Source organism: Giraffa tippelskirchi, chromosome 3, assembly GCF_054371585.1.
Source record: "Giraffa tippelskirchi isolate mGirTip1 chromosome 3, T2T-mGirTip1v1.2.pri, whole genome shotgun sequence".
NCBI lineage: Eukaryota > Metazoa > Chordata > Mammalia > Artiodactyla > Giraffidae > Giraffa > Giraffa tippelskirchi.
In genome coordinates, this window is record NC_137277.1 from 39,972,973 (window position 1) to 39,998,510 (window position 25,538).

Genomic DNA, 25,538 nt, shown 5'->3' on the forward strand with positions numbered 1-25,538 from the left:
ATTTTGAGAGGGCCTTCCCTCCACGTCTCCCCTTTTCCTTCAGGAGGTGATTCATATTTCAATATATTCCAGCTGAAAAAGGATCTGATTTTGAGCAGGTGGTAAGTCAGTACACGGAAATTTGATATATTTTGACTAATGCAGTTTGAAATTTGAAAACTGCAGACGATTTTATTCAGGATCCATTTTTATACCAACTCATTACTGGGGGGGAAAGGCAAGATTTCAGGTTTCTGGGGGAGGATGCGTGAACCCAGGCCTGTCACCACTAAGCTTCTCTAAGCAGGCTTGACCTGGCCGGCCAGCTTGCTGCCTGCCTTGGCTGCCTCGAGTTCCTGCTGGAAATGCTTTCTTTAGCTACCCCTTTCAAGCATCCCCCTGAGGTTACTAGCCCAATTTAATCTGACCTTCGGCCCCACCTCTGTCGCACCAACTCTGGCAAATCCCCAGGGTTGGCACTTAAGACAAGTTTTGTGATAACCGTCAATGGTATTACACAGAATTTCCACGTCTTTCCCCATCTGCCTCCTCCATTTCCCCAGCCTTGCAAGTGAGAAGCACAAGGAGAGGAAATAAATAACGAAGATGGGGCTGGTTGAGGGGTGGTGGTGAAGTTATCGGCAAGGGAGCAGAGACACTGTCCATGGGATGTGGGTGAGGGTCCCTGAGGGGGCAGTGGTCTCAAAGAAGAGAGAGAGCTGTCCTCCCATTGTTCAATGCCAGATCCATCTTTGTCTGGATCTTGGTTCCACCATCTTGGGTGAAGCACTGCACTTTGTTGAGCCTTATTTTTCTCAGCTGTAAAATAGGGATATGAATACCTTCTTAATAATTTTTGGGGGGACGACTTCCCTGGTGGTCCAGTGGTTAAGAATCTGCCTTGCAATGCAGGGTACACAGGTTTGATCCCTGGTTGGGGAACTAAGATCCCACATGCCGAGAGGAATCTAAGCCCACATGCCACAGCTAGAGAGTGTGCCACTATGAAAGATCCAGCACGACTCAACAAAGATCCTGGGTGCTGCAACTAAGACCGGACTCAGCCAAATAAACAAATATAAATAAATCAATAATCTTTGGGGAGGGATATCTGATGAGTGGGCTTCCCAAGTGATGCAGTAGTAAAGAATCTGCCTGCCAATGCAGGAGACCCAAGAGTTGAAGGTTTGATCCCTGGGTCGGGAAGATCCCCTGGAAGAGGAAATGGCAACGCACTCCAGTATTCTTGCTGGAAAATCCCATGGACAGAGGAGGCTGGCGGCTTACAGTCCAGGGGGTCAAGGTGTCAGACATGACTAAGCGACTGAGCACGCGCGCGCACACACACACACACACACACACACACACACTTCTAAAGAGTATATGTGGATGCTCCCAGGATAGTATATCTGTCACACAGGAGGATTCAACACATGTTAATCTTTGCTTCCCCACCCCAGAAGTCTCCTCTTTGTAGGAGGCACACAGCTTTTGTCTCCTGAGTAGCTCACAGCCTAAATGGGAAGGCAGACAAAGGAAAAGTTCGAGTCTCTGAAAACCCCATGGTTGGTGACTTCCTGGGCACGGAACGTAAGGCTCTATGGGCTAACCTTTCTGGGTGACTTGTCATCATATGTCAGGAGGACTGATAATGAATCTCTGATTTAGGGAAAGAGTTAAAAAAAAAAATTTGGATAAAGTGGTATGCATAAGGATGTTCATTTCAATATTAGTTTTAGCTTAACTGACTCTTAAAAGAATCAATAGGTACATTCACACGGTAATAAATCGAAAACTCATGACAGGTATACAAGTGAATTTCCCTCCACACCAGTCCCTAAGCTTCCAGGAAAGTCTCCCAGGAGGCAACTGATATTACCAGTTTTGCCATGATAATTTATAGCAGCAAAAAACGGAAAACAATCTAAATGTCTCAGAAAAATAAATTATGGTCTGTCCATACAGTAGGATTCTCTGTAGTTTCTAAAAACCATACCTGATCTTTTGTCACTTGACTGTGTGTTGCCTCTGACCCGAAGCATCTGCTGTTCCCTCTGCCTGGAATGCCCACTCACCCCAGTGGAGTCCTTCTCAACCTTCAGACTCCCAGCCCTCTCACCCTCACGGACTAGGGCAGCCCCCACAGTTCTCCTGGCTACCTGGATATCTCTCCCTATACTCCTCCTTCAGTTCAGTTCAGTTGCTCAGTTGTGTCCGACTCTTTGCAACCCCATGGACTGCAGCACCCCAGGCCTCCCTGGCCATCTCCAACTCCTGGAGTTTACTCAAACTCATGTCCATTGAGTCGGTGATGCCATCCAAGCACAGGGTGTGATTAGATATGGATATGGCCCTTCAATGAGTGTCTGTTTTCCCATCAGACTGTATTCTCCTGGAGGGTGGGGTCAGTCTGCCTGCTGGGCTCCCCAAGGCTGCCTTAGAGCAGAGACGCACAGATTGGAGGCACCTGGAGAGCAGCTGAACGAATGAATAAGTTAGGCAGAAAATGCAGGCTACAGAGCTGCATATATAGCATGATCCCAATTTTATTGCTTTAAATAAAATTTTTATTTAAATTTTATATATCCCTACGTAAATGAAGGAAGTCTCGTAAGAAGGTACAGCAAGGCCCTGTGGATGATTGTCAAGGATAATGGGATTGTGGTGATTTTTCTCCCTTTTTAGTTCTATACATTTCACATTTTCCACAATTGGCAAGTATTATTTTAAAGCTAAAACAAATGAGGAAGAGTGACTTTAAAGAAAAACCTTGTGGGGGAAAATAGGTAGGGCTTGGGAACACTAGGAAGCCCCCTGCCACCTGGACTAAAGCTCTCTGGATAAGGGTCAGAGGCTGCCCTGTACTGGTGGCTGGCCAGACAAAGGTCCCTGAAGAAAGTACGGAGCTCCACCAGCAGGGAGGAGACAGCAGTTCAAGGTCTGGGACCTAAGATTCTCAGCTAAACTCTGCAGGGTATTTTTTTTCTGCATGATTTCTTTCTTTTATTGAAGAGTAAATGTAAGCAAATATAAGGTATAAAGAATAAGAAAGTTAACATCCCTGAGCCCGCTGCTCAGTTTAACACACAGAACACCACAGATCCATTTGAAGCATTCCCTGCCGAGTGTCTTAAGGAGCCAATCAAGAGAGATTCTGCAAAAGGGTCAAAAGAGAAAGGTCTGTGAGGTGAGGCCTGAAATGCCTGGTAAATTACCCTCTTCAGCATGAGGTCGCTCCTGCTGCTAAAACTTACTGTAAAATAGATATTGTATATATTTGGACTTCCCAGGTGGCTCAAGTGGTATAAAAAATCCGCCTGCCAATGCAGGAGATGCAGGTTCGATCCCTGAATTGGGAAAATTCCCCTGGAAGAGGAAATGGCAACCCACTCCAGTATTCTTGCTGGGATAATCCCATGGACTTAGGAGCCTGGAGGGCTACAGTCAATCGAGTCACAAAGAGTCAGATACGACTGAAGTGCTGAGCACGCATGCACGTGTTCACCCATAACAAGCCATCTCAGCCAACTCTAGCACCTGGTTTCCTTGCTTTGGGCTAGAATTACATCAGCGAAATCATTCATTCATTCACTCACCAGACATGCTTGGATAAGCTCCACATACCCAGCACTAGTTGGGGGTGGTTCCCCCCAACCGCAAGGAAACTTAGGGCACTGCTCCCACAAGAAGAGCAGGAATTGGGGGAGCAGGGCCAGACCATGGAGGGCTTGGGAGCCATGCTCAGCAGGAGGGACCTCACATCTGTGAGGATTCTTATTTGCAAGCAACAGACACCTGCCTTGACTAATTTAAATAAAAGGCAATTTGTTTGGAAGTATACTGAGTCCTTCACAAAATCTCCCAGAGGGCTGGGGACTCCATAGGTAGGAACAACAGCCCAAGTGAAGGCAAACACACCTCCAGTGAGCACCTCCAAGGTTCTCACTGCAGCCTCTGCCCCCGTTGGCTCTGCTACTGCTGCCATCCTGGCAAGCATGGGTCCTGCTCAGCCCCCCATGTTTCCGCCTCATTAACTCCCAGCTCAGAAGTCTGGGGTAGTTGTGTCAAGTGGCAGAGCCCCAACCCTGGGTCTTGGCGGAGCTTCAAGGGAGGCTGGGAAAGTGAGGGCTGGACCTTTTCAGCTTCCACGGGGAAGGAAAGGCTCATCTACATAAACTGGAAGATCTCCCAAGTACAGCAAGAGGGTTTAGCTGCTGGGTGGCTGACAAGAGTGACAGATGTCCACAACATACTCTCCTGAAGGCATCTGGGGAAGACTGTTAGTTCATGGAAGCCAGGAACTGGGTCTTTCATCCCCCGAGCCCTCTTGGCACGGTGCCTGGTCAGAGGAAAGTGGGGGAGTAAATATTTGCTGAGCTATTGTACCGTCAGGGCTTCCAGGTGGCGCTAGTAGTAAAGAACCCGCCTGCCAATGCAGGAGACATAAGAGACCCAGGTTCCATCCTTGGGTCTGGAGTAGAAAGTGGCAACCCACTCCAGTATGCTTGCCTGGAAAACTCCATGGACAGGGGAGCCTTGTGGGCTACAGTCCATGGGGCTGCATAGAGTTGGACACGACCGAGCACACGCATGTGTAAACATACAGTGTGATGTCAGCAGGGGAGTGACCTGAGCAAGTTTCATGGGAGGGGCCAGACAGCCCCACCTGTCCAGTGAAAGGTAAGGAGAACTTGGGCAGAGCCTGGGGCAGTGGCCATGGAAACCTGGGTTTGCAGGCACTTTGTCTCCTTGTCCCCACAGACCTTGTGTGTGACCAGGCTGGCTTGATTTCTCACCACACAGAGGGCCTGTTTCATTCCGTTTCTTCCTCCTCAAACTCCCTCCCTCCGCTCTCAGCTGATGACCCCACTTACTTCCAGGAGAAAATAGAAGCCCTCAGAAGCTAATACATCCTCCTCTCTTCAGGAGGAACACCTGCGTGGGAGATGTTCCTTTGGACCTCTGGATCTTGGTCTCTTTGGTCCTCTCACTCCTAAGGCATCAGTCTCTCTCTCCCTTTCCTCCTGGATCATCCCCAGGAACACGCAAACAGACTCTAGTGTCTTTTCTTCCATCTTAGAAAACAATCTCCCTGGACCCTACACCCCTTCGGGTCCTGCCCAGGCTCTCTGCTCCCTTTGCAGCCAAGCTTCCCTAATGAGTGGCCTCTGGGTGCTCCCAGAGGCTCCCGGAGTCCCCTGGGAGCCTTCGTCCTCCATACCGATGACAGGCTGGGCCCTCCGAAGGACCTTGACCAGTGAAGCGTGAACCGGAGTGACATGCACCCCTGGAGACGAAAGCCTCAAGTGCCAGTCCTCTGCCCCCTCTGCCAGGAGACCAGCAGTGTCCTGGGTGGAGGGTGAGCTCCCCACCTGCGTCCCTGAGCAGAGCGGCAGCTGCCCCGCCTGAGCGAGAAGCCAGTCTTTGTTGTTGCGGCCGTGGAGATTCTGGGTCCCTTGTCACATCAGCGTGCCCCAGCCTGTCCTGACTGATACAGTGCTGTCTCCCCTCCTCAGCTCCCATTCACTCTTCATCCCACATCCCACTCCCACTGCCTTCTGCCCCCCTCCTTTCTAGCAGCAATGAACTTTCCAGCATCACCCATTATCTCCACGTTGTCAAATACACTCTCCAATCCTCACACAAACTCTCAGCCACTCTCATCGTGACTGATTCTTCCTTCCTTCTCGAAACACTCTTGGCTTCGGTCACGCCACATGTTCCAGGCTTTCCTCTGCCCTCATCGCCCAGTCTTTCTCCTTTACACACCTTCAGAATTGCTGTGTTGCCAGAGTCCTCAATCCTCTGTCTTCTCACACTCTCTCTTTTTTTTTTTTTGGCTGTGCCATGCATCATGTGGAACTTCCCTGACTTGGGATTGAACCCACACCCTCTGCATTGAAAGTGCAGCGTCTTAACCACTGGACCACCAGGGAAGTCTTGACTCTAACTTCTCTCTTGACTCTCAGAGGTGACCTCATCCATTCCCATGGATGGAAATACCATCTCTATGCCGATACCTCCCAAGTGTGCTTCTCACCTCTGGGCTTCAGTTTTGTACAACCAGCTTCCAGCTAGTCATCTCTGTAAGATTTATGACTTTGTTCATCCTAAGCAGAGCTCTTCGCGGCCCCGACGCCTGTTGTCCTAGGCTCCTCCCATCTCGCTGTACTCTTACCATCTGCAGCCTCCTGTATCCCTCACAACAGTCCATCCATATGTCCTGTCAGTTCTGCAACCCTGATGTTTCTCAACCTGTCCACTGCTATCTGTCTCCATGGCCCCTACCCCTTCTCAACCCTCCATGTCTCATGGATGACAGCTATAGGCCTCCCTGCCTCCCTTCTTGCTCCCACAAATCCATGTTCCCCCCAAATCTGATCAGGTTGCTACTACTTCAGTTTCCTGCCAGAAACAGAATTAGACCCAAACTCTGTTTATTTATGACTGTGCTAGGTCTTCATTGCTGGGTGCCGGCTTCTTCTAGTTGCGACAAGCAGGGCCTACTCTTCAGTGTGGTGCACCAGCCTCTCATTGCAGGGGCTTCTCTTGTTTTGGAACATGGGCTGTAGGCGCACAGGCTTCAGCAGTTGCAGCGCATGGGCTCAGTAGTTGTGGCACACGGGCTCTAGAGTGCAGGCTCAGTAGTTGTGGAGCAGAGGCTCTAGGTTACACAGGCTTCACTAGTTGCAGCTCCTGGGCCCTAGAGCACAGGCTCAATAGCTGTGGCACACAAACTTAGTTGCTTTGGGGCCTGTGGGATCTTCCCCGAACAGGGATCGAACCCATGCCCCCTGCATTGGCAGATGGATTCTTATCCACTGTACCACCAGGGAAGTCCCAGAACCAAACTCTTGACTGAGCCTTTTAAAGGCTTTTTTGACCCCATCACATTTCCCTCTCCCCTCATCCACACCAAGTTCAGTTCTGCCCCAGGACCTATGCACCTGCAGTTCCCACTGCCTGGAAAGCTGTTCTTCAGCTCCTTCTTAATCTTAGGTGTCAACTCAAGTGTCACCCACTGCTCAGAGAGGCCATCCATTCATCTGTCTTAAACCCCCTTCCCCCAGTGCCCAGCACCCTGTGTCAGGTTGGGCATATCTGGTTGTTTAAATCATCTCCCCCTAGATTGTAAGCTCCACGAGGGAAGGAGTCATGTCCCTTACTGTTGTAGCACCAAGCACGGAGCTGTTCCTCACATGAATGAAAGAACTGGAGGATAGATTCAGAACCGGCTGATCAATAAACAGGACGTGAGTTCTAAAGGCCTTTCACAAACAGCAAGGAAGGAGTGGCTGCTCCAGGGACTCAGAACAAAGGGTCCTGGTGGAGAGCTCTGCATCTGCTTCTCAAAGGCTGGGTTCCAACTTCTGTTTTCCTTCAGGGATTGGTAGAACACCCCTCCAACTCCCCTCTTGCACACGCCCTCAGGAGTCCCTTAGGAAGCATCTCAATGGACACTTGCCCCTGAGGACTGTCCCACCCCCACAGAGGTTCCCAGCCCCAGTAATCACACCACGTGGGTGTCAGGGGACCTGTCTGGTTGCGGGTGGGCCTACAGTTTTCTGGGGTGTGTGGGGACAGACAGTTGGTTCCAGATGGAGGAGACAGGGCCTAGAGCCTTATCCGAAGCCCCTGGGAAGGGCTGGCTCTCATAGGCCCTTGTCCTCAGCCTTGGAGTCCTGGTGGCCACAGCCCAGGTTCTGGGGCCCACAAACTGAGAAGCAAATTTGAGTAGCAGTGAACACATATTATAAGCCCGGGGCAGCTTCGCAAAGTGAAAATAGAGCTCGTATGACCTGGGCTTTTGTGCAGAGAGCTGGCAGCTCCAGGTGTGGGGGGATGGACTGGGAGAGAGGGTCAAGTACAGAGGGAGGTCAAGACCTCGTCCCCACCTGCTATGCCCTGGGGCAGCCAAGGCCTGGCAGGAACTTGAGGTTGAGCCCTGACTTGGTATCTAATCTGTCAGGTCCCTCTGCCAGGCCTCTGGGGTCTGGGAGCATCATGGTGGGTGGGGTGAAAGCCAGGGTCCACGGGGTTGGGGGCGGGGAGGCAGCAGCTCCCTCTGATGGAGTAGTGGTAATGGTAAGGCAGTTCCCAGCCTTGGGGATGCCCCACCCTGCAGCCGGTCTGGGTACCAGTTCAGAGCACAGCCTCAATGAGTGCTGCCAACACCCAAGAAGGCAGGTGCTCTAAGTCCCCATTCCCAGACTGAGAAACTGAGGCTGTGGAGGTTTAGTGATATGTCTGAGCTTGTCCAGGCATGGACGTACTGCCCTTGGGACTGGTCCCAGGCCCAAGCAGTTCATGGGTACAGAGCTGCCTGTGCCAGCCTCCAGTGTACCCCTCCACCTCTGCATCCCATGCAGGGACCCCCACAGCGAGGAGGTGATAGACATGGGTAGGCAGAGGATAGAGGAGGCCGAGTTTGCTCCAACAAGGCCTCCTGAGAGCTTGGCGGCCCAATTAGCACGGCGTTCCCAGCCAGGCCCGCTCGGGGGACTAGCTGCAGCAGATGAAAGCCGAAAGGTTATTTCAATAAGGTGCCGCCCACTTCCCAGCTGAGAGTGATCCTGGTGTGCTGGAGGGGCTTGGAGTGGATACATAATTCAGCGTGTCAGGAGGAGAGCAGGAGCTAAAGGCAAAGCCAGAGTGGGCGCTGAGATAAGACGGGGATGTCACGGGCGGGTGTGCCTCTCCTCGGAAGAGGGCCCTGCCCCCTCCCTGGGGTGGAGTTCAGGAACACTCAGGATGAAAGCGCTGGGAGGCCAGCCCCCTCGATGGTCTCTAGAGACAAAGGTGTGCTGAAATATTCACATGCGGGCACGCAGGTATGTGCACATGTCCACACACATAGATAAACATACATGTAGATGTGCGCACACACACACACACACACACACACACACACACGCTCTATCTAGGCCCCAAGCTGCAACCACAGGGCCTGAGGTGTGGGTCTGGAGAACAATCGCGCCTCATGCCTGCCTGTTTACTTGCTCTTCATCCTGTGGCCAGAAGTTTTTTGGAGGGGCCACGGCACTCCTGGCCCCCAGATAGGGTGACTGACATTTGTTTGGGACTTTCAGATATTAGCACTAAAAGTGCTGTGTCCTGGGAAACTCCTGAGTCCCAGACAAACCTGTGCTGGTCACCCTGCCCCAGGCCCCAGGCAGGCCCGGTGTCTCCCCTCCCTCCCCGAGTCCTCCTCACCACGTGTCACCTCTATGCTGGCCAAGGGCCCCTCAGAGAGAGCCACAGCTAAGTCTCTGCTCACCCCGGAGGCCTGTGTACTAATCAAAACCATTATGTTTATTGAGCACCTACTATGAGCCAGGCTCTGGGCCTAGGATTTTCTTCCTGAGTACCTATTGTATGTCAGGCACTGTTCTAGCCCCTGAGGGTACAGCACGGAACACCAGACAAAATCACTCCTTGTGGAACTGCTCCTGAAGTGAGGGAAGACAGAAAATAACGTCAATTGAAAAATGACGGGAATTTATTAGGAAAGAAGAAATGTTCTAGGGAAAAGTAAAACAGGGAAGGGGTCATTTAAAATAGGCTGCTGGGGGGAATTCCCAGGTGAGGACTCTGTGCTATCACTGCCGAGGGCCTGGGTTCCATCCCTGGTTGGGGAACTAAGATCCCACAAGCCGAGTTGCGCAGCCAAAAAAAATAAATGGATTGAAAGTGTTAGTCACTCAGCTGTGTCCAACTCTTTGCCACCCCATGGACTGTAGCCCACCATGCTCCTCTGTCCGTGGGATTCTCCAGGCAAGAATACTGGAGTGGGTTGCCATTCCCTTCTCCAGGGAATCTTCCCATCCCAGGTCTCCTGCATTGTAGGCAGATTATTTACTGTCTGAGCCACCAAGGAAGCCCCTAAATAAATAAACAAATATTTTCAAAGGCTGCTGAGGAAGGCCTCCCTGAGCAGGTGACATGGGGAGGGGCTTGAACGGAGAGGTGAGGGCAGGAGCCCTGCAGGTGTCCTGGGGCAAGCTTCCAGAAGAGGGGACTGCGTGTACAGAAGGCTGGAGGCAGGATGCGCCCAGCATGGAGAGGACAAGAGGAGGGAAACTCAGCTCTGCCCCAGCTGACTTCTCTGTCTCCAGGAAGTGACCTGGGCTTGGGTGTGGCACAGAGGGGCAGTGCCGCGTGGCCGGAGGCCCCAGTCACTCTGTGAGCACAGCTGGCCTGGCCTGAGGCCGTTATTGGCGGCAGAGCCATCCCGTTAGCATCGATTAGCTTAGAGAGGAGCGCCAGGCCAGGCTGGGGCAGCAGGGGGGCCAGGAGCGAGCCCCGTGCAGGGGGGGCAGGCTGCAGAGGCAGAAGGACTGACCACACGGCTGACTGGTCTCTAAGCCTCCAGAGCCCCGTCGAGCTGCCTGGCAGCTCCTGGGGATATCAGCCCTTTGGGCTGTCGCCCTGCCTGGGAGTGGGGAGGGGCAGGCGCCAGACTCAGGCCAGAGTGAGGCCCGAGACCCTGGGGCCAGGGAGGGTGGACCAGCCCTCTGACAAGGCTCCCCCCATTGTCCTGCTTGCTAGCCAGTGGTGTGGACTTGGCCAGCTCCTCCCCTCTGTGCCTCCCACCTGTGGGGTATCAGGAGGATACCAAGTAAGGAACCTGCTACTCGGTTCTGGTACAGGGTTGGGTCCTGTTTGGTTAGCTCCCTTCCTGTTCCTGGGGGCAGGGAAGCTGCAGGGCCCCTGAGACAGGAGCAGGGGCCCTGTCAGTGGTGCTGGTCCCAGTGGGGAGCTCTCTGGCCTCTCCAGCCCTGGGTACCCCTCATCCAGCTTAAGCTGCAGTTACAGCCTCTTAGGGAGTTCAAGCTACTTAGAAGCTAAGAGAAGGGCTGAGGTAAGACAAGGCCTGCTGCCTACTTCCCCACCTCAGTACCTTGGCATGTGCTGCCCTCTACCTGGAATGCCCTTTCTACTCAGCCCACGAGGTCCAGCCCCTATGGAAACTTTCATAGGCACAGCTTATGAATGGGCTGCTGAGTCTGGGTGAGGGGACTGCCCAAGCCCAGGCTACTCACCCAGGCCCTCACAGGTCCCTGCTCAGCAGGTGAGGGATCTGGGGATTTGAGGCAAAGAGGACATGAAGACTGGCTTCCCAGGTGGCACAGTGGTAAAGAATCCACCTGCCATGCAGGAGATGCAAGAGATGTGGATTCGATCCCTGGGTCAGGAAGATCCCCTGGAGTAGGAAATGGCAACCTGCTCCGATAGTCTTGCCTGGAAAATTCTATGGACAAAGGAGCCTGGTGGGCTACAGTCCATGGGGCCGCAAAGAGTCAGACACAACTGAGTGCGCGCTGACACACACGAACACACACATAGGACATGAAAACAGTAATGGCTCTCCTTTTCTGCACATCCTTTGTGCTGGCAGGGGAGCAAGAAGACTTCATGGAGGAAGTGGCACAAGGCAGCAAGTGCCTTCCCTATGCACACCCCAAGGCACCTATCTGGGCCTGGCACCTGCTGGACAGCCTGGTATTGAGACCCCCATCTACTTGTGTGTGTGTGCTCAGTCACTCAGTTGTGTCTGACTCTTTGTGACCCCATGGATTGTAGCCCTCCAGGCTCCTCTGTCCATGGAATTCTCCAGGCAAGAATACTGGAGTGGGTTGCCATTTCATTTTCCAGGGGCATCTTCCCAACCCAGGAATTGAACCCACCTGCCAAGTTCTTCCCAGGCCCCTCCCTACCCTGGCACTCTGCATACTCCAGGACTCTGGTGGCAAGTGTTGAATGGAGGAAGGAATGAATGAGGCTGCAGATCTATGTGTGGGAGGTTAGGAGGTCTGGGAGCAGCTGAGTAGACAGTCAGGTGGATGCCCCTGGAGTTGGCAGGGAGCAGGGGGAGAAAAGGGGATCAGGGGAGGAGACAGTGGAGGGTGAGAGCCAGAGGAAGTCCAGAGTTTGAGTCCGCACCTTACTTTCTCCAGCCCCCTCAGGCAGAGTGATCTCCTTGCTCCCCAGGAGGGGGCAAGGAAGCTGATGGGAGGAAGCATAAGGCTCCTCCACGGAGACTTGTATCCATGCTAATTTGCAATCTTAAAACGCACAGCAAAGGCACCAGTGTCATTGTTAGTACATTAATCAGTAATCAGTGGGTCGGGGCTCCCATGGGCCACATAGAGCGGGCATGGGGGCACAGAAGGAGCTGTGGCGAAGCAGTGCCAGCCTCCCTGGGAAGAAATAGGCAGGGTGATGATCCATGACCAGGGCACACACTGGCTCAGGCAGAAGGAGGCGGGGTAGGCTGGGAGAGCTGGTCCAGGGCCTTGGAGATGGGACCAGCTTCCAGGCTGGAGAAGCAGACTCAGTTGAGACCCACTTCAGTGCCCAGTGGGAGGGGGCAGGGGTCACTAGTCCAGGTCCTCTGGCATCTGGATGGTACCAGATGATGGAGAGCAGCTCTAAGCATCGCCTGGGGTCCCTGCCTCCTCCTGGGCCCCTCTCAGGGGAACAGCCCCTCTCAGGCTCCTGCCCTGAGTGACGCCTTTATACCCCTTCCTCCGCTCCTGATATCTGACCCCTACCACCTGCCAAAGTGTGTTCATATGCCAACCGCTAAGGCCACGCCTAGATTTTTGGACTTTTGGCTCTTTTACCCAAACCGGGGTCTTTGCCCGGCTTCCCGTGTACCTCAACACCCTCGGGGGCACCTGCCTGAGGGAGGGGTGTGGCTTTTATGGAGCACCTCCAGCTTCTCTGAGGATGACTTCAGAGAACCCCCTCCCAGGGCCTTTCAGAGACGGAGCCACAGTAGCAGGCAGAAGGGCTGTCTGCCCCACCCCAGGTCAGGGGGCAGGAAACCTCCTCCCCCACCCCTCCACCACACAGGGTAGTTCTGAGGCTCCAAGGAGCGTGAGCAGAGCACTCTGTAAACTCTATACGCTTCACAAATGTCGGTGGTATTAACACTGAGCCTGCCAGGGTTCAGCCTGCTCCCACTGCGGGCCGTGCTCCCTGCCTGACTTAAAGAAAGGAAGTGCCTTGTCTTTGCAGGACCCCAGGGGGTGGGGGTGGGGGTCTTTTGCGGCCCTGTCCCCTTCAGCACAGTGAGCGCCCTGAATGTCCCTGAGCTAGGAAGGGGACCCTGGGCTCCCTCGGGGTGGCAGGGTAGGGGCACCTCCCCGGGGCCATCTGGGCCGGGCGGAGGAGCAGAGCTGATCCAGGGGAGATGGGGTGGCGGGCTGTGTGGAAGGTGCAACTGGTGTGTGCTGGGCCCTCCTCCCAGCCCGGGTGTTGGAGGCTCAAGGCAGTGGGCAGGCTCCCTGAGAGTCAGCCTGGGTTTGGGGGCCAGGCTCCTAGGGGGTCCTCCCACTGCAGAGTCTCCTCCTGCAGGGCTGGGGCCCCCTGGCCAGACCTAGGCGGGCAGTAATGGGCTGGAGATCAGACTCCACTTGGGGAGTGCTGGCGTAGCGATCCTCTCCTACTCTTGTTACACACGGGGAAACTGAGGCTGAAAAGGACCCTTGCCTGGGGCCGAGGCTGCAAACTGTTTCAATGGTGGTGATGACTGAAGCGGGGCAGGGGCGGCAGAGAGCGTGGCCCAGCCCAGAATGGGAACTCACAGCTGCTCTGCCACCATTGCCACAACCGCCGAGGTTGTAATTGCTCTGAAATCGCAACCCAACACAATTATGCAGAAACCGAATTATGTGCGATGATTTTTATGTGTTGGAAACGTTGTTGAAGCCGGGTGATTACAGGGGGACAGGAAGCAGCTGCCACTCTCTGGGAGCCCATAACTCCCAACAGCTGGGAGCTGTCACTTATTTACGACGCCGTTTCTGGGAGGAAAGAGAGAGTGGCAGGGGTGGTGAGGTCCGCTGGAGCCTGGGCAGGCAGCTCTGGGGCAGCGGCCGGCCCGATGCTGGGAGTAGGGGCCAGCCCGAGTGTGGCCGGGAGGGCTGGTTCTCTCACCCAACATGCTCTGGGCACAGCTGGCAGCCGGAAGAACCAGCTGAGCTGCCCTAGGCACCCAGCTCTCCCCAGAGGCCAGTGATCGGCCAAGATGGAAGGGAAGGATCAGGAAGCCAACCCCGGCAGGGACAAGATGATGGCCTGGCCCTGCAGGGCGGGGGTCTACAGGCCTGGAGCCGGTCCCCACAACACTGGCGCGCCTGCCAGGCTGCCTGGGGCAGCTGCGACCCTGGAAAAAGGCAGGTAATGATGATCATCCATAATGAGGCTGCTGCGATAATGAGTGCGTGACTGTTATCCGACCACAGGCTGGACACATCCGAAAATAAATTATTTTAAGGATCCATTAACGAATGCCTAATTAATGCCCAATTAGAGAGAAGCTACAGAGGAAATGTTCCGGACAATCTAGAGGCAAGGCCTGATTTGCAGTGGTAGCCTGGGATCTCCAGAGAGGCGGGGAGAGGGGAGGGACCAGACGGTGGACCGCAGTGAGGGGCAGTCTCTCTCTGGCTGCTCCTAGGACCCCAGAACCATCAGTCCTGGTGCCTTCCGCAGTCCTCCTCTCTCTCTGTCCCTCTCTCTCTCTTTCTCACACACACACACGTGTGCTTTGCAGGGAACAGCTATTATTACTTAGAAACGAGGAAACTAAGTCATGGGGGATGATGCATGCTTGAGGACATGGAAGGCACTATAAATGAGAAATCTTTCAAGATAAACTTTGGTGACATGCCTGCACACTTTGTTATTGGGAATAATTGAAATAAAAAGACTCTTCAAGAACCCAAATGAGATATTTACTCTGTTAGAACAGGAGCCTACCCCACTCACTATCTGCTCATACAGATAAAGCTAAGTAAGTGGCAGAGCTGGGACAGGACCCCCGAGGCTGGCTGCTGGGTCCATGGGCGGTACCCCAATCCTAGCCAGGCTGACAGCGCCTAAGGGGGCGGAGCTCAGAAGCTGTGGGCGGGGCTGGAGTTTGTGGGGTGGGGCTAAAGAAGTCCGCCAGGTATAGGGGGACCGCAGCCTCTACACCAACCCACCTCACAACCCAGGCTGGAATAGAAACCCCCAGAAGAGGTGGGGCGCCAGGACGTGGGAAGTCATCAGGAGTCAGGGAGCTATGACCCCAACCCCAGACCGCTGAGTGTGGCAAAGGCAAGGACAGAGCCCTGGCGACCAAGGAGGCTCACAGACCCGTGGAGCCCGGCTTTCCGGAGTGTCCTCCCACCTCCCGGGCAGCGCCCCACCTCCCTGACCTGGCTGTGCTCTCTCTCTCCCCTCCAGGGTGCTGTGTGGAACTGCTGCTGCTGCTGCTGGCCGGGGAGCTGCCCCTGGGCGGCGGCTGCCCACGGGACTGCGTGTGCTACCCCGCGCCCATGACGGTCAGCTGCCAGGCGCACAACTTTGCCGCCATCCCCGAGGGAATCCCCGAGGACAGCGAGCGCATCTTCCTGCAGAACAATCACATCACCTTCCTCCGGCAGGGCCACTTCAGCCCCGCCATGGTCACCCTGTGGATCTACTCCAACAACATCACCTTCATCGACCCCAACACCTTCCAGGGCTTCGTGCACCTGGAGGAGCTAGACCTCGGCGACAACCGGCAGCTGCGGACGCTGGCCCCCGAGACCTTCCAGGGCCTGGTGAAGCTCCACGCCCTCTACCTCTACAAGTGTGGGCTCAGCGCCCTGCCGGCCGGCATCTTTGGCGGCCTGCACAGCCTGCAGTACCTCTACCTGCAGGACAACCACATTGAGTACCTTCAGGACGACATCTTTGTGGACCTGGTCAACCTCAGCCACCTGTTTCTCCACGGCAACAAGCTGTGGAGCCTGGGCCAGGACACCTTCCGGGGTCTGGTGAATCTGGACCGGCTGCTACTGCATGAGAACCAGCTGCAGTGGGTCCATCACAAGGCTTTCCACGACCTCCGCAGGCTGACCACCCTCTTCCTCTTCAACAACAGTCTCTCTGAGCTGCCAGGTGACTGCCTGGCACCCCTGGGGGCCCTGGAGTTCCTCCGCCTCAACGGGAATGCCTGGGACTGTGGCTGCCGGGCGCGCTCCCTGTGGGAATGGCTGCAGAGGTTCCGGGGCTCCAGCTCGGCGGTCCCCTGCGCGTCCCCCGAACGTCTGCACGGCCAGGACCTGAAGCTGCTGAGGGCCGAGGACTTCCGGAACTGCACGGGGCCGACGTCCCCGCACCAGATCAAGTCGCACACGCTCACCACCACTGACAGGGCTGCCCGCAAGGAGCACCACCCACCCCCCCACGGCCCCGCCAGGGACAAGGGCCACCCGCACGGCCATCTGCCCGGCTCTCGGTCGGGCTCCAAGAAGCCGGGCAAGAACTGCACGAGCCATAGGAATCGCAACCAGGTCTCCAAGGCGGGCTCCGGGAAGCAGGCCCCCGAGCTGCAGGACTACGCCCCCGACTACCAGCACAAGTTCAGCTTTGACTTCATGCCCACAGCGCGGCCCAAGAGGAAGGGCAAGTGTGCCCGCAGGACCCCCATCCGTGCCCCCAGCGGGGTGCAGCAGGCCTCCTCGGGCACCTCCCTGAGGGCCTCACTCCTGGCCTGGATACTGGGGCTGGTGGTCACTCTCCGCTGAGGACACGGGGTGCCAGCACCCAGCACTGCCACATGTCCACCAAGGAACAGGATTTCTTTTCTATTTTTATCAGTGGAGGATCTGCTGGGTTTCAGGCAAAGGCTATAGAGGCTTTGGCTGCTGTCTGGGCCCTGGCTGGTGGATTATAAACCCAAAGTGTACAGCCCCAAGCCGAGGGGGGTTTAGTGCATCCCACCCAGCTGTTCCCAGCCAGCCCCCTCACCGAGCACCCACGGACAGCATCCACCCAGCAAGGCAGCTGAAGCCACAAGGTGAATCCTTCATTAGCAACAATGCGACAGTGCCCCACGGGAGCTGAGCTCTGTGGAATCCTGGTCATTTGGAGACGTCTGAAGGGGCCCTGCCACCCCTGGAGGAAGCAGGACTCAGCGAACAGACGAGAGGCTGGGTCCGCCAACTATGTGGGGGCATGTGAGCAGGTGGCATTTTGGCTCTTATCTGAGGCCGCTTAGTCACCCTGCCCTGAATCCAACCATGTGCCACCTTCAGTCCCTCCTTTGGGGGTAATGCCTCTCATTCCTGATGTCTCAGGCAACCCTGGCAGACCAGGCCCAGCTGCTGGGCTCCAAGAACCAATTACCAAAGGCAAGATCATAAGAGGCTGAAATTTAGAACTTCATCGTGTGCAATGGGGTTCTCACAGGAGGTGCAGTTTTATAACTATGTCCACATATATATATACACACTCTCTACATATATATACACAAATGCACAGGTCCTTTCCCTACTCCCTTACCTAACTGTATGTCTTATCATGTTCATAAACTATACGGAAAACTATATCTGCAGAACTAAGGGTTGTATTGGTGATTTCTAGCACTAAAGGAGTTCTAGGATTTTTGTCTAGAATCCCAACCTGGCAATGGTAGTCCCTGTGTAACCTGGGCTTTCCCAGGCCTGGGGCCAAGAGACAGTGGAGAGGGTCAGGGAGAAGGGGAAGCCGCAAGAATCACTTCAGGGGACCAATATTCTTAGATATTTAGAGCATCACCATGTTTTTATACGCAACACAAGACTGTCTGCCGCCCCAGAGCACCCGATCACTCCCAGTACAGCAGCTGTTGGCATCAGGGTGAGAAGCTAGAAGCAGTTTGTTGGACACCAGGGAGCCAGCCCCTGGGAAGGGGCTGGAAGGAGAAGGGCCAGGAAGGCAATTTGGATTTCTTAGGCCGGTGGGCGAGGCAGCATCCACAGTGTTAGTCCAACAGGCTGGGCAGTGTTGTCAGCCTAGGGCTTGCACAGTGACAGTCTGGACGGGCCAGGGAGACTCTGGGCATGAGCCCAGGCCTCCAGCGTGGCTCAGCTGCTGAATTTTTCCTTGAGGCTCTTTGGTGGGCGTCCCAGCTAGGGTCCTGGGTAGGGTGGCAGGAGGGTGGCATCGGGTGGCCTTAGCAGAAGGGGAACAAAGAGGGCACTTCAAGAACCATCTCAGGCACTTTTGCATTACGGAGGCCCCATCCCTCCTGGACTCTTTGAAGATGCCCTGGGGACAGGGAGAGGTCAGGAGGGTGGCAAGACTCAGGGGTTAGGAGTGGGGACGTGCAGGGAAGGGAGCAGGAAAGCCCAGAGACAGGGGAGAGGGACGCAAGTCAAGGTCAGCCATGGTGCTGGCTGGGGTCTGAGAGGACACAATTGTTTTTGGCTTTGCACAAACCCAAATTCCCCACCAGAGAGGCTGTGTGTCAGGTACAAGAAACATTGAATCCAATTAAGAGAGAATAATAATAATAATAAAATTCTCTTGGAAAGAACCCTGTTTCTCAATTCCTAACCCCGCATTTCTAAAGGAGTGGCAGATCCCAGGCTTTCGTGGGGGTGGGTGAGCCTGGCTAGGCTCAGCTCTGAAAACACAAGCACGTTTGTCGGTGAGAGGAGCTGTTTAGAGCAGGGGCACACTGACTCACTGGGACACGTGTGCCTGCACGCACACACACACATACACACACATGCATGCACACGTTCTCGGTTCCGTGGTTCTTCGCTCACTGACACAGGACATGACTCACTTCCCATGCTCTGGCTGCACTGGGTCGGCACCATTTCTGTGGCTGTCCCCGGAGCAGGCTGGCCCTGGATCACTCCTGGCCTGTTCCTAAGAGCTTCACTTGCAGCAGCTGAGCTGTCGATTCTCAAGTGGGCTCTGGGGGATGGTTGGAAGGGAACTGCCAGTTCCCAGGATCCAGAGGGTGTTCCAGGAAGCCAGGGACTGATCCATGGAGTAGTGGATGTTTGTGGGGTCTGGAGGCTGCACCCATCTCCCTGGCTTTGAAGAAAGGAGCAAGTTCCCCCAAATAGAGGAAAGAGGCTGTGTTTCCAGGCCTGGACAAATCCTCCTAATTACAGGGCTGGAAATGTGCCCTAAAGGGAGTCTGGTGGCGGCAGAACAAATTATCTGCATTTGCTCCCAGTGGTCTGCCTGCTCTTACCCAGGCCGGTGCCAGGCCTAGCTGTCCCCTTTAGAACCTGAGGATGCTGTTATGTTGTTGATTTCATTTCCAACTTTAGACAGCACAGCTCTCAGCGGGAAAATCAAGAGTCTAAGCACTTTATTAAATTTTTTTTAAAAAGACTTTGTAAGTCCTGTAATATGGGAGTGAAATGTCAGGACAAGAAATGCTAATGTTTTATAAATGATCTGCCTCTGTCAAGCACAGCGCAGTCTGTGGTTGCTGACTGTTATTAGAGCCGAGGCAGAGGGGCCCAGGATGCCAGGTGTGTTTCAGCAGCTTGCTCCTCTAAGAGTAGAGGGAATAAAAGCAGCTCTATGGTGGATGACATCACTTGTCACTCAGCGGCTCATATGGTACGCAGGCACAATGACACCGTTGTGCAGAGCATCGGAGCAAGCTGACACATTGGGAGCTAAGCCAAGGCCCCTCAATTCACCAGATCTGGCATCTCTTCTGGGTGGTTCAGGGCAGGGAAGGGTGGGTTCCTGCCTGGGAAGCCCCATCCTCCTCCCAGAGGCGAGGGCCATCCCCCACCCCTTTGTTCGTGGTGGGGCCAGCCCCTCTGCCACCTTTGCTCATTGCCCTCCCCAGGCCCCAGGAGGGAGCCATCTGCTCATCTGCCACAAGTGGTCTCAGCGTTTCTCTCCACAAGTTCCTCCCCAGACCGCAGAGCTTGGCCAGCTCCCTACCCTTCATTCAACAAGCTTTAAACAAGGATCTACTTATGGCAACTATTGGCCCAGGCTCTGGGGACCTAGACGTGCAAAGACGTGGCTCTGCCAAAAGGATCTCAGAGCCTAGATGTGGAAACAAGTGTGGAATCGGTGAAACCAGAGTGGGATTGGTGTCTCTGTAATTGCACCCCATTACCACCATGAGAAACTCAGGCGGGGTGGGGGCTGTCAGGGAGGGCTTCCGGGAGGAGGTGACACTTGGATGGGTCTCAGAGGATGAGGAGGCAGCCAGAGAAGAGTGTGGGGAGTATTCCAGGCAGAGGGATTGGGGCATGCATATTACCACGTTTGGGATATCTGCGACCAACTGTGAGTTGAAGACTGGGAATGCTGTTTGGGGAGGTGTGGAAGGTGAACCTGGTGAGGAAAAGGCCCAGGGATCCTACCTGGGGAACTTGGATTCTACTCCAAAAGTGGAGGTGTGAGCCCCCCACTTTGGGGTCCTCTTTCCTGCTCCAGACCCTCAGTGCCTCTGCAAGCACGTGGCCCGCACCCATGGCACGCTTGCCAATGTTCCTTAACAGTGGATTTCATCATCGAAACCTTACCTCTTCTACTCAGCCAGATCCTCCCCTCGTGCCAGCAGGCTGGAGCGCTCCCTGGAAGTGTGCCTGGGCCAGAGTCCCATTCCCAGACACCTGCTGCTTCCAAGCTTGGAAATACCCCAGAGCTGTTTTATCTCCCAGACTCCCTCCTTCCCCATCCACTAAGGGCTCAGCCCTCAGCCCCTCTCCTCGCTTCCACAGGGCTGCCCAGACACCCCAGCATGTGATGGCTTCAGTAGACCATCAGTGATCCCCAGAACTCCCCCGAGACTGCACCTCCCTTTTTTCCTCTCCTGCTGGGGCTGTTCATTACCAGGGAGCCAAGAATCCCATTTAGCAAATGTTTACTTGTCACCTAACTAACCACTCAGCACTCTACCACTATGGCAAATGTGGGGTTCCAGAAGGCCTGTTGGCAGGTTTGAGGGGGCTGGGAGGAGCCAGGAAAGCTTCTTGGAGGACAAGCTGCAGCATCCGGGGTCAGAGAGAATAGGTTTTCTCTGGGATTGGGGCTCCCTGGAGTCGGCTGGGAGCCTCAGAGATTTGGTGGCTCCCAGAAAATCTGCCCTTGAGTTTCCACCACTTAGACTGTCCCCACCAGCCCCTGGGTGGACCCGACTCTGGGACCCAGCTCCTCAGGGGCCTTTTCCACCCTGACCTGGAAGATGTCAGCCTTGCTTTGTGTATCTTCTTTGCTGGATCAGCAGCGAATGTACCTTTTGATGGGGTCCCCCTCAGTATCTAATGTTCAGCCTCTTGACACAACCGTGGTTGCATTACAGCTCACCTCCTCCCAGCCTGGCTCTCTGGTCTAAGTAGGAGTTTAGCCCATCAGCTATTACTCCCATCCCATGTTACCAATTCCCCACCATCAGCTTGTAATGGGCCAATTTTCTTTTACCTTCTGTCTACTTGGGAAATATCTCAAGAACCTTTGTGCATTAAAATATCCTTTTCAACTCTCTACTCGATATCTCTTTCTGCTCCTCTAATTGTCCCTTTTAACTCACTGTGCTTTCAGTATAAATCTCCCCCATCTCTCCTCTTTGCAGGCAGTTAATAAATACAAGCTCTGAAAAGTATACATAAACATCTATTGTTGGCTAAATAACTCACAGTACAACCGAAAAGCCAGGAAGAAAGGGAGGCTCAGCGTGAGACATGCCTACCTGTACCGTCTCTCTCAGCTGTCTCTTTTAAGAGGGCCCCTGGAATCAGGGTGGGTCATGATCTTAAAATGTCCACTGGGCAAGGCAGCAGAGGATGCCCCAAGGGAGAGCAAGCACAGGATAGCTGTGAGTCTGTGTTGACATGCTCCAAAAGCAACGCGGGAGGGGTGAGGACAAAGGGGACCCATGTGTGGGTAGCAGTGGCTAATTTAAGTGGTATTTCACTGAGCTGGCCCACAAGACCCCTTACCTCCAAAAGAAGTGGGTCAGCCTCCTCCAAGGTATGCCACCTGCCTGCACGGATGTGGCCTGCCCTGCATCTCTCTGCCTTCAGCTCTTATTTCTCATTACAGCTCTTCGTTTCTAAGCACCAGGTGGGTGGGGAAGGCTGTGCCTTTTGTGTCACGGAGTCCTGTGTGGCAGCGTGCACATTGATGGCATGTCTGAATGGCAGAATTTGACACTGCTGCTGCAGAGCGGGCTTGGGTCACAGTGCTGTCCAAATTGGTTGAGGCTCTACCCCACCCCCACCTCCTCCTTCACCCAGACATCTTGGGGAGCCCCAGTTTCTGCAGCTCCCTCTCAGAAAATAGAGGAAGTGAGAGATATATTAAACTCCTCAATCTCTGTAAGTACCATTTCCCAGGAGACAGACTCTAAGGAAGAAGGAAACACAAGTGCTCAGGACCTAGACAGGTGGGAGGCCTCTGAGGCAAGAGGCTCCGGATCACCCAATCCCCCAGCTTCAGGGACGGTCATGGGCAAGACAAGGATGCCTTCCGAGTGGCAGCTGACCAGAGATGGAGACATGGCAGCATCCAGGTGTCTGCTCACTGCTCCAGCCAGAGAGAGATGCAAGGGACAGCCACCAAATAAAACGTTCTCAGGGACCAGGGCTGGCAGGACAAACCCACCAAGGGAACTGTGGTGAGGGGACGGGGTCCCAGCGTGGACTGGCGGAGTCCAAGCGAGACCCCAAAAGACGCACACATAGTGTCACTAGGAGAGAGAAAAAACAACCCTGTGGGGCATCATGAAGCCAGAGTCAGAGGCAGGAAAGATGCAGACAGACAGACAGGAGGGTGCAGTAGGGAGAAAACCGCATCTGTCAGTCACCGTGTCCTGTCACTGTCCCTGTGCACCCGAGCATGGGACATTCACATGGTCCCCAGATTTCATGCCCACCACATGCATTGATAAGGAACTTACCTTCCAGCCACCAACATCCCCCTTTGTTTGACTTAAAAAAATAAAAGTGAAAATGTTATTCACTCAGTCACATCCAATTCTGTGCAACCCCAAGGACTGTAGCCCGCCACGCTCCTCTGTCCATGGGCAGTTTCCAGGCAAGAATTCTGGAGTGGGTAGCCATGCCCCCTCCAGGGGGTCTTCCCACCCCAGGGATTAAACCTGGGTCTCTCCCACTGCGGGCAGATTCTTTGCTGTCTGAGTCACCAGGGAGGATTACAAGGAGCATAGTCAGGAGCAGGGTGGAAGGGTTTGTCATGTAGACACCATTCCCCGCCTGCCCAGGGAGAGTGGAAAGTGGGGCAAGTCCTGCCCTGCCCACACACTGGTGACCACTCTTTAGGGACTAGTAGGCATGTGACCAGAGACAGAATCTGGTCTGAGCCCTGGGGGGCAGCATTTCCCACTGAGCCTTGACTCTGAAAGCGCTTGTGTGTTTCCCAGCCCAGAGGAGGCTCCAGGGGACTGAGTCCTGAATCTCCTGGAGGCCGTGTCCATGGGCATTTGGCAGGTACCTCTCCACATTGGCATTCCATCCCCACGCTCGGGGTCACTCAGGTCTCCAAGGTGTTTTTATTCTTTATCCCAGCGTCTGAGCCTCAGAGGCCCCGAGGTCCCTGACCCCTCGTCTTGCTTGCCGCCCCGAGAGTCTCTCAACTGTTTTATCTGTGGCATTTAAAGTGCCACTGAGTGTCTGGCACTTTGCAAGCCTAAGGCACAGGCTCTTCTGAATTTCCACACCAGCCTCCTTTCCTGACGCCACTCCAAGCTCACCTCCTCGTCTGTGTCTCTGCCGGCTGTGAACCGAGTTCATCGGGAAGGCGACTCAGACCACCCTGGGGGCCCTACGTGCCCTCAGTTCTGTGCCCACAGAGGCAGGCAGGGTGGAGACTGGATATCTTGGGTGGAAGGTGCTGTAGGAGTGGCTGCTGTGGACTGCACATCCCCAAGCTGTCCCCTGATTGGCTGGACCTGTCCTGCGGCGGCCCTTCCCCACTCCCTAGACCAGACGAACGTCCCTCCTGGCCTCACAAATGAGGCTTCCTGGCAAGGGGGGGTTCTCCCTGCAACCACTCCTGCTGCCTTTGGAGCTCCTCTCTCCTCCCCTACCAATCCCACACTGGGCCCAGCATGGCCTTGGTCTCGCCAGAGGCCAGTGGCCACCAGCCATCATCAGAAGTGGCCTCCTCTGGCCCACTCCCCTCAGCCTTCTCACTCACGGACAGCTTCATTTCTGAGTCGCTGACCCACTTCAGCTCATGAGACCAGCTCCAGCAAGGCCATGGCCCTGTTTTCTTGGGATTCTTTCCTCCTCATCTGTTTTTCTCTCCTAAGACCAGTGACAAGTGACAATGAAAAAGCAACTTAGAATTGGGTGGAATTTCAGATTTTTTTTTAAGTCCCCTTGTAGACACAACCTCAGAGTTAATTGGGAAGTGTCACCTCTGAGGAGACTGGATCACAATCCCCATTTTGCAGATGGAAAAAATGAGTCTGCTGATAATTCAAATCCATGCTTTTGAGCCCAAGACTGGGGTCTTCCCCAACACAGCTCTGGGCTTCCTTCCCCTGAGTGGAAGACCCCCTCCCACATGACCCAAGCCTAAGAGTGGGACCACCCTGGGTGGGGTGGGACTCAACTCTTTCTTCCCACCCTCAGGAATTTTACCCTCAGAAGAACTGATTTGCAGAATCAATCGAAAGGCAGAATCTTTTCCTAGAGGTTCTCTCTGCATTCCTGATCCCCTAAACTTTCCCAAACTGGGTCACTGGGATTGCCAGTGACTGGAGGAGCTGGCAGACACCCCGACAAGTACTGGGGTACAGTAACAACGAACTCCCACGCTGGCAGGGTTGTCTCCAGTTTCTTTCTTTTTTTTGTTTTTTTAAATAATTTTGTTTATTTATTTTTGGCTGTGCTGGGTCTTCGTTGCTGTGCGGGTTTTTTTCTCTAATTGCAGAGAGTGGGAGCTACTCTCTAGTTGCGGTGAGCAGGCTTCTCATTGGGATGGCTTCTCTTGTTTCGGAGCATGGGCACACAGGATTCAGTAGTTGCAACATATGGGCTCAGTAGTTTCGGGTCCCGGGCTCTGGAGCACAGACTCAGAAGTTGTGGCACATGAGGTTAGTTGCTCCACGGCATGTGGGACCTTCCCAGACCAGGGATCGAACTCGTGTCTTTTGCATTGACGGATTCTTCGCCATTGAGCCACCAGGGAAGCCCCTCTCCAGTTTCTTGACAGTGGTATTTGGGTCCCCATTTCTGAAAGGACCCCACATATTGATAGTAGAGTAATTCCAATAGTAAAGGCAGAGAAAGAAGACTCAGCCCCATGGTCCTTTCCCCTGCGGCGCACCTCCTACCTTGTGACAGGAAGACAGTGGGTAAGAGCCACTCAAAGTTGACAATTAGACCTGTGAGAACAACGTGGAGGTCCCTATGTACAAACGGAAAACAGGTACCTTCCTAGTTGCTCCTCTCAAGTGCCTGCATTTTTTATAATTTTTTGTGCTTTCAGCAATTTTTTTGCTTTATTTTTTGGCCACACAGCACAGCATGTGGGATCCTAGTTCCCCAATCAAGGATCAAACCTACACTTCTTGCAGCTGGAAGCAGAGAGTCTTAACTACTGGACCACCAGGGAAGTCTCTTCAGTATTCATTTTCTTTAATTCATTTATTTATTTGGCCGCACTGGGTCTCAGTTGTGGCACGTGGGAACCAGTTCCCTGACCAGGGATCGAACCTGGGCTCCCTGCATTGGGAGCATGGAGTCTTAGCCATTGGACCACCAGGGAAGTCCCCCTTCAGCATTTTTGGTAATTTA

General features: G+C 54.3%; 1 protein-coding gene and 1 non-coding gene across 4 annotated transcripts in view; one reads left to right on the forward strand and one right to left on the reverse strand.

Moving 5' to 3' along the window:
- RTN4RL1 (reticulon 4 receptor like 1) overlaps window positions 1-18,316 on the forward strand; it is a 74,100-nt gene extending 55,784 nt beyond the window's left edge. For all 3 annotated transcript variants that reach the window (XM_081580045.1, XM_081580046.1, XM_081580047.1), the window contains one exon: window positions 15,217-18,316. In XM_081580045.1, the coding sequence (XP_081436171.1) occupies window positions 15,217-16,544 (1,328 nt within the window). In that variant the 3' untranslated portion in view covers window positions 16,545-18,316. The remainder of the gene's footprint in view (window positions 1-15,216) is intronic.
- TRNAE-UUC (transfer RNA glutamic acid (anticodon UUC)) lies at window positions 5,843-5,915 on the reverse strand. Its single transcript has one exon. It is a non-coding gene; the product is annotated as a tRNA-Glu (tRNA).
- Window positions 18,317-25,538: the final 7,222 nt, after the last annotated feature.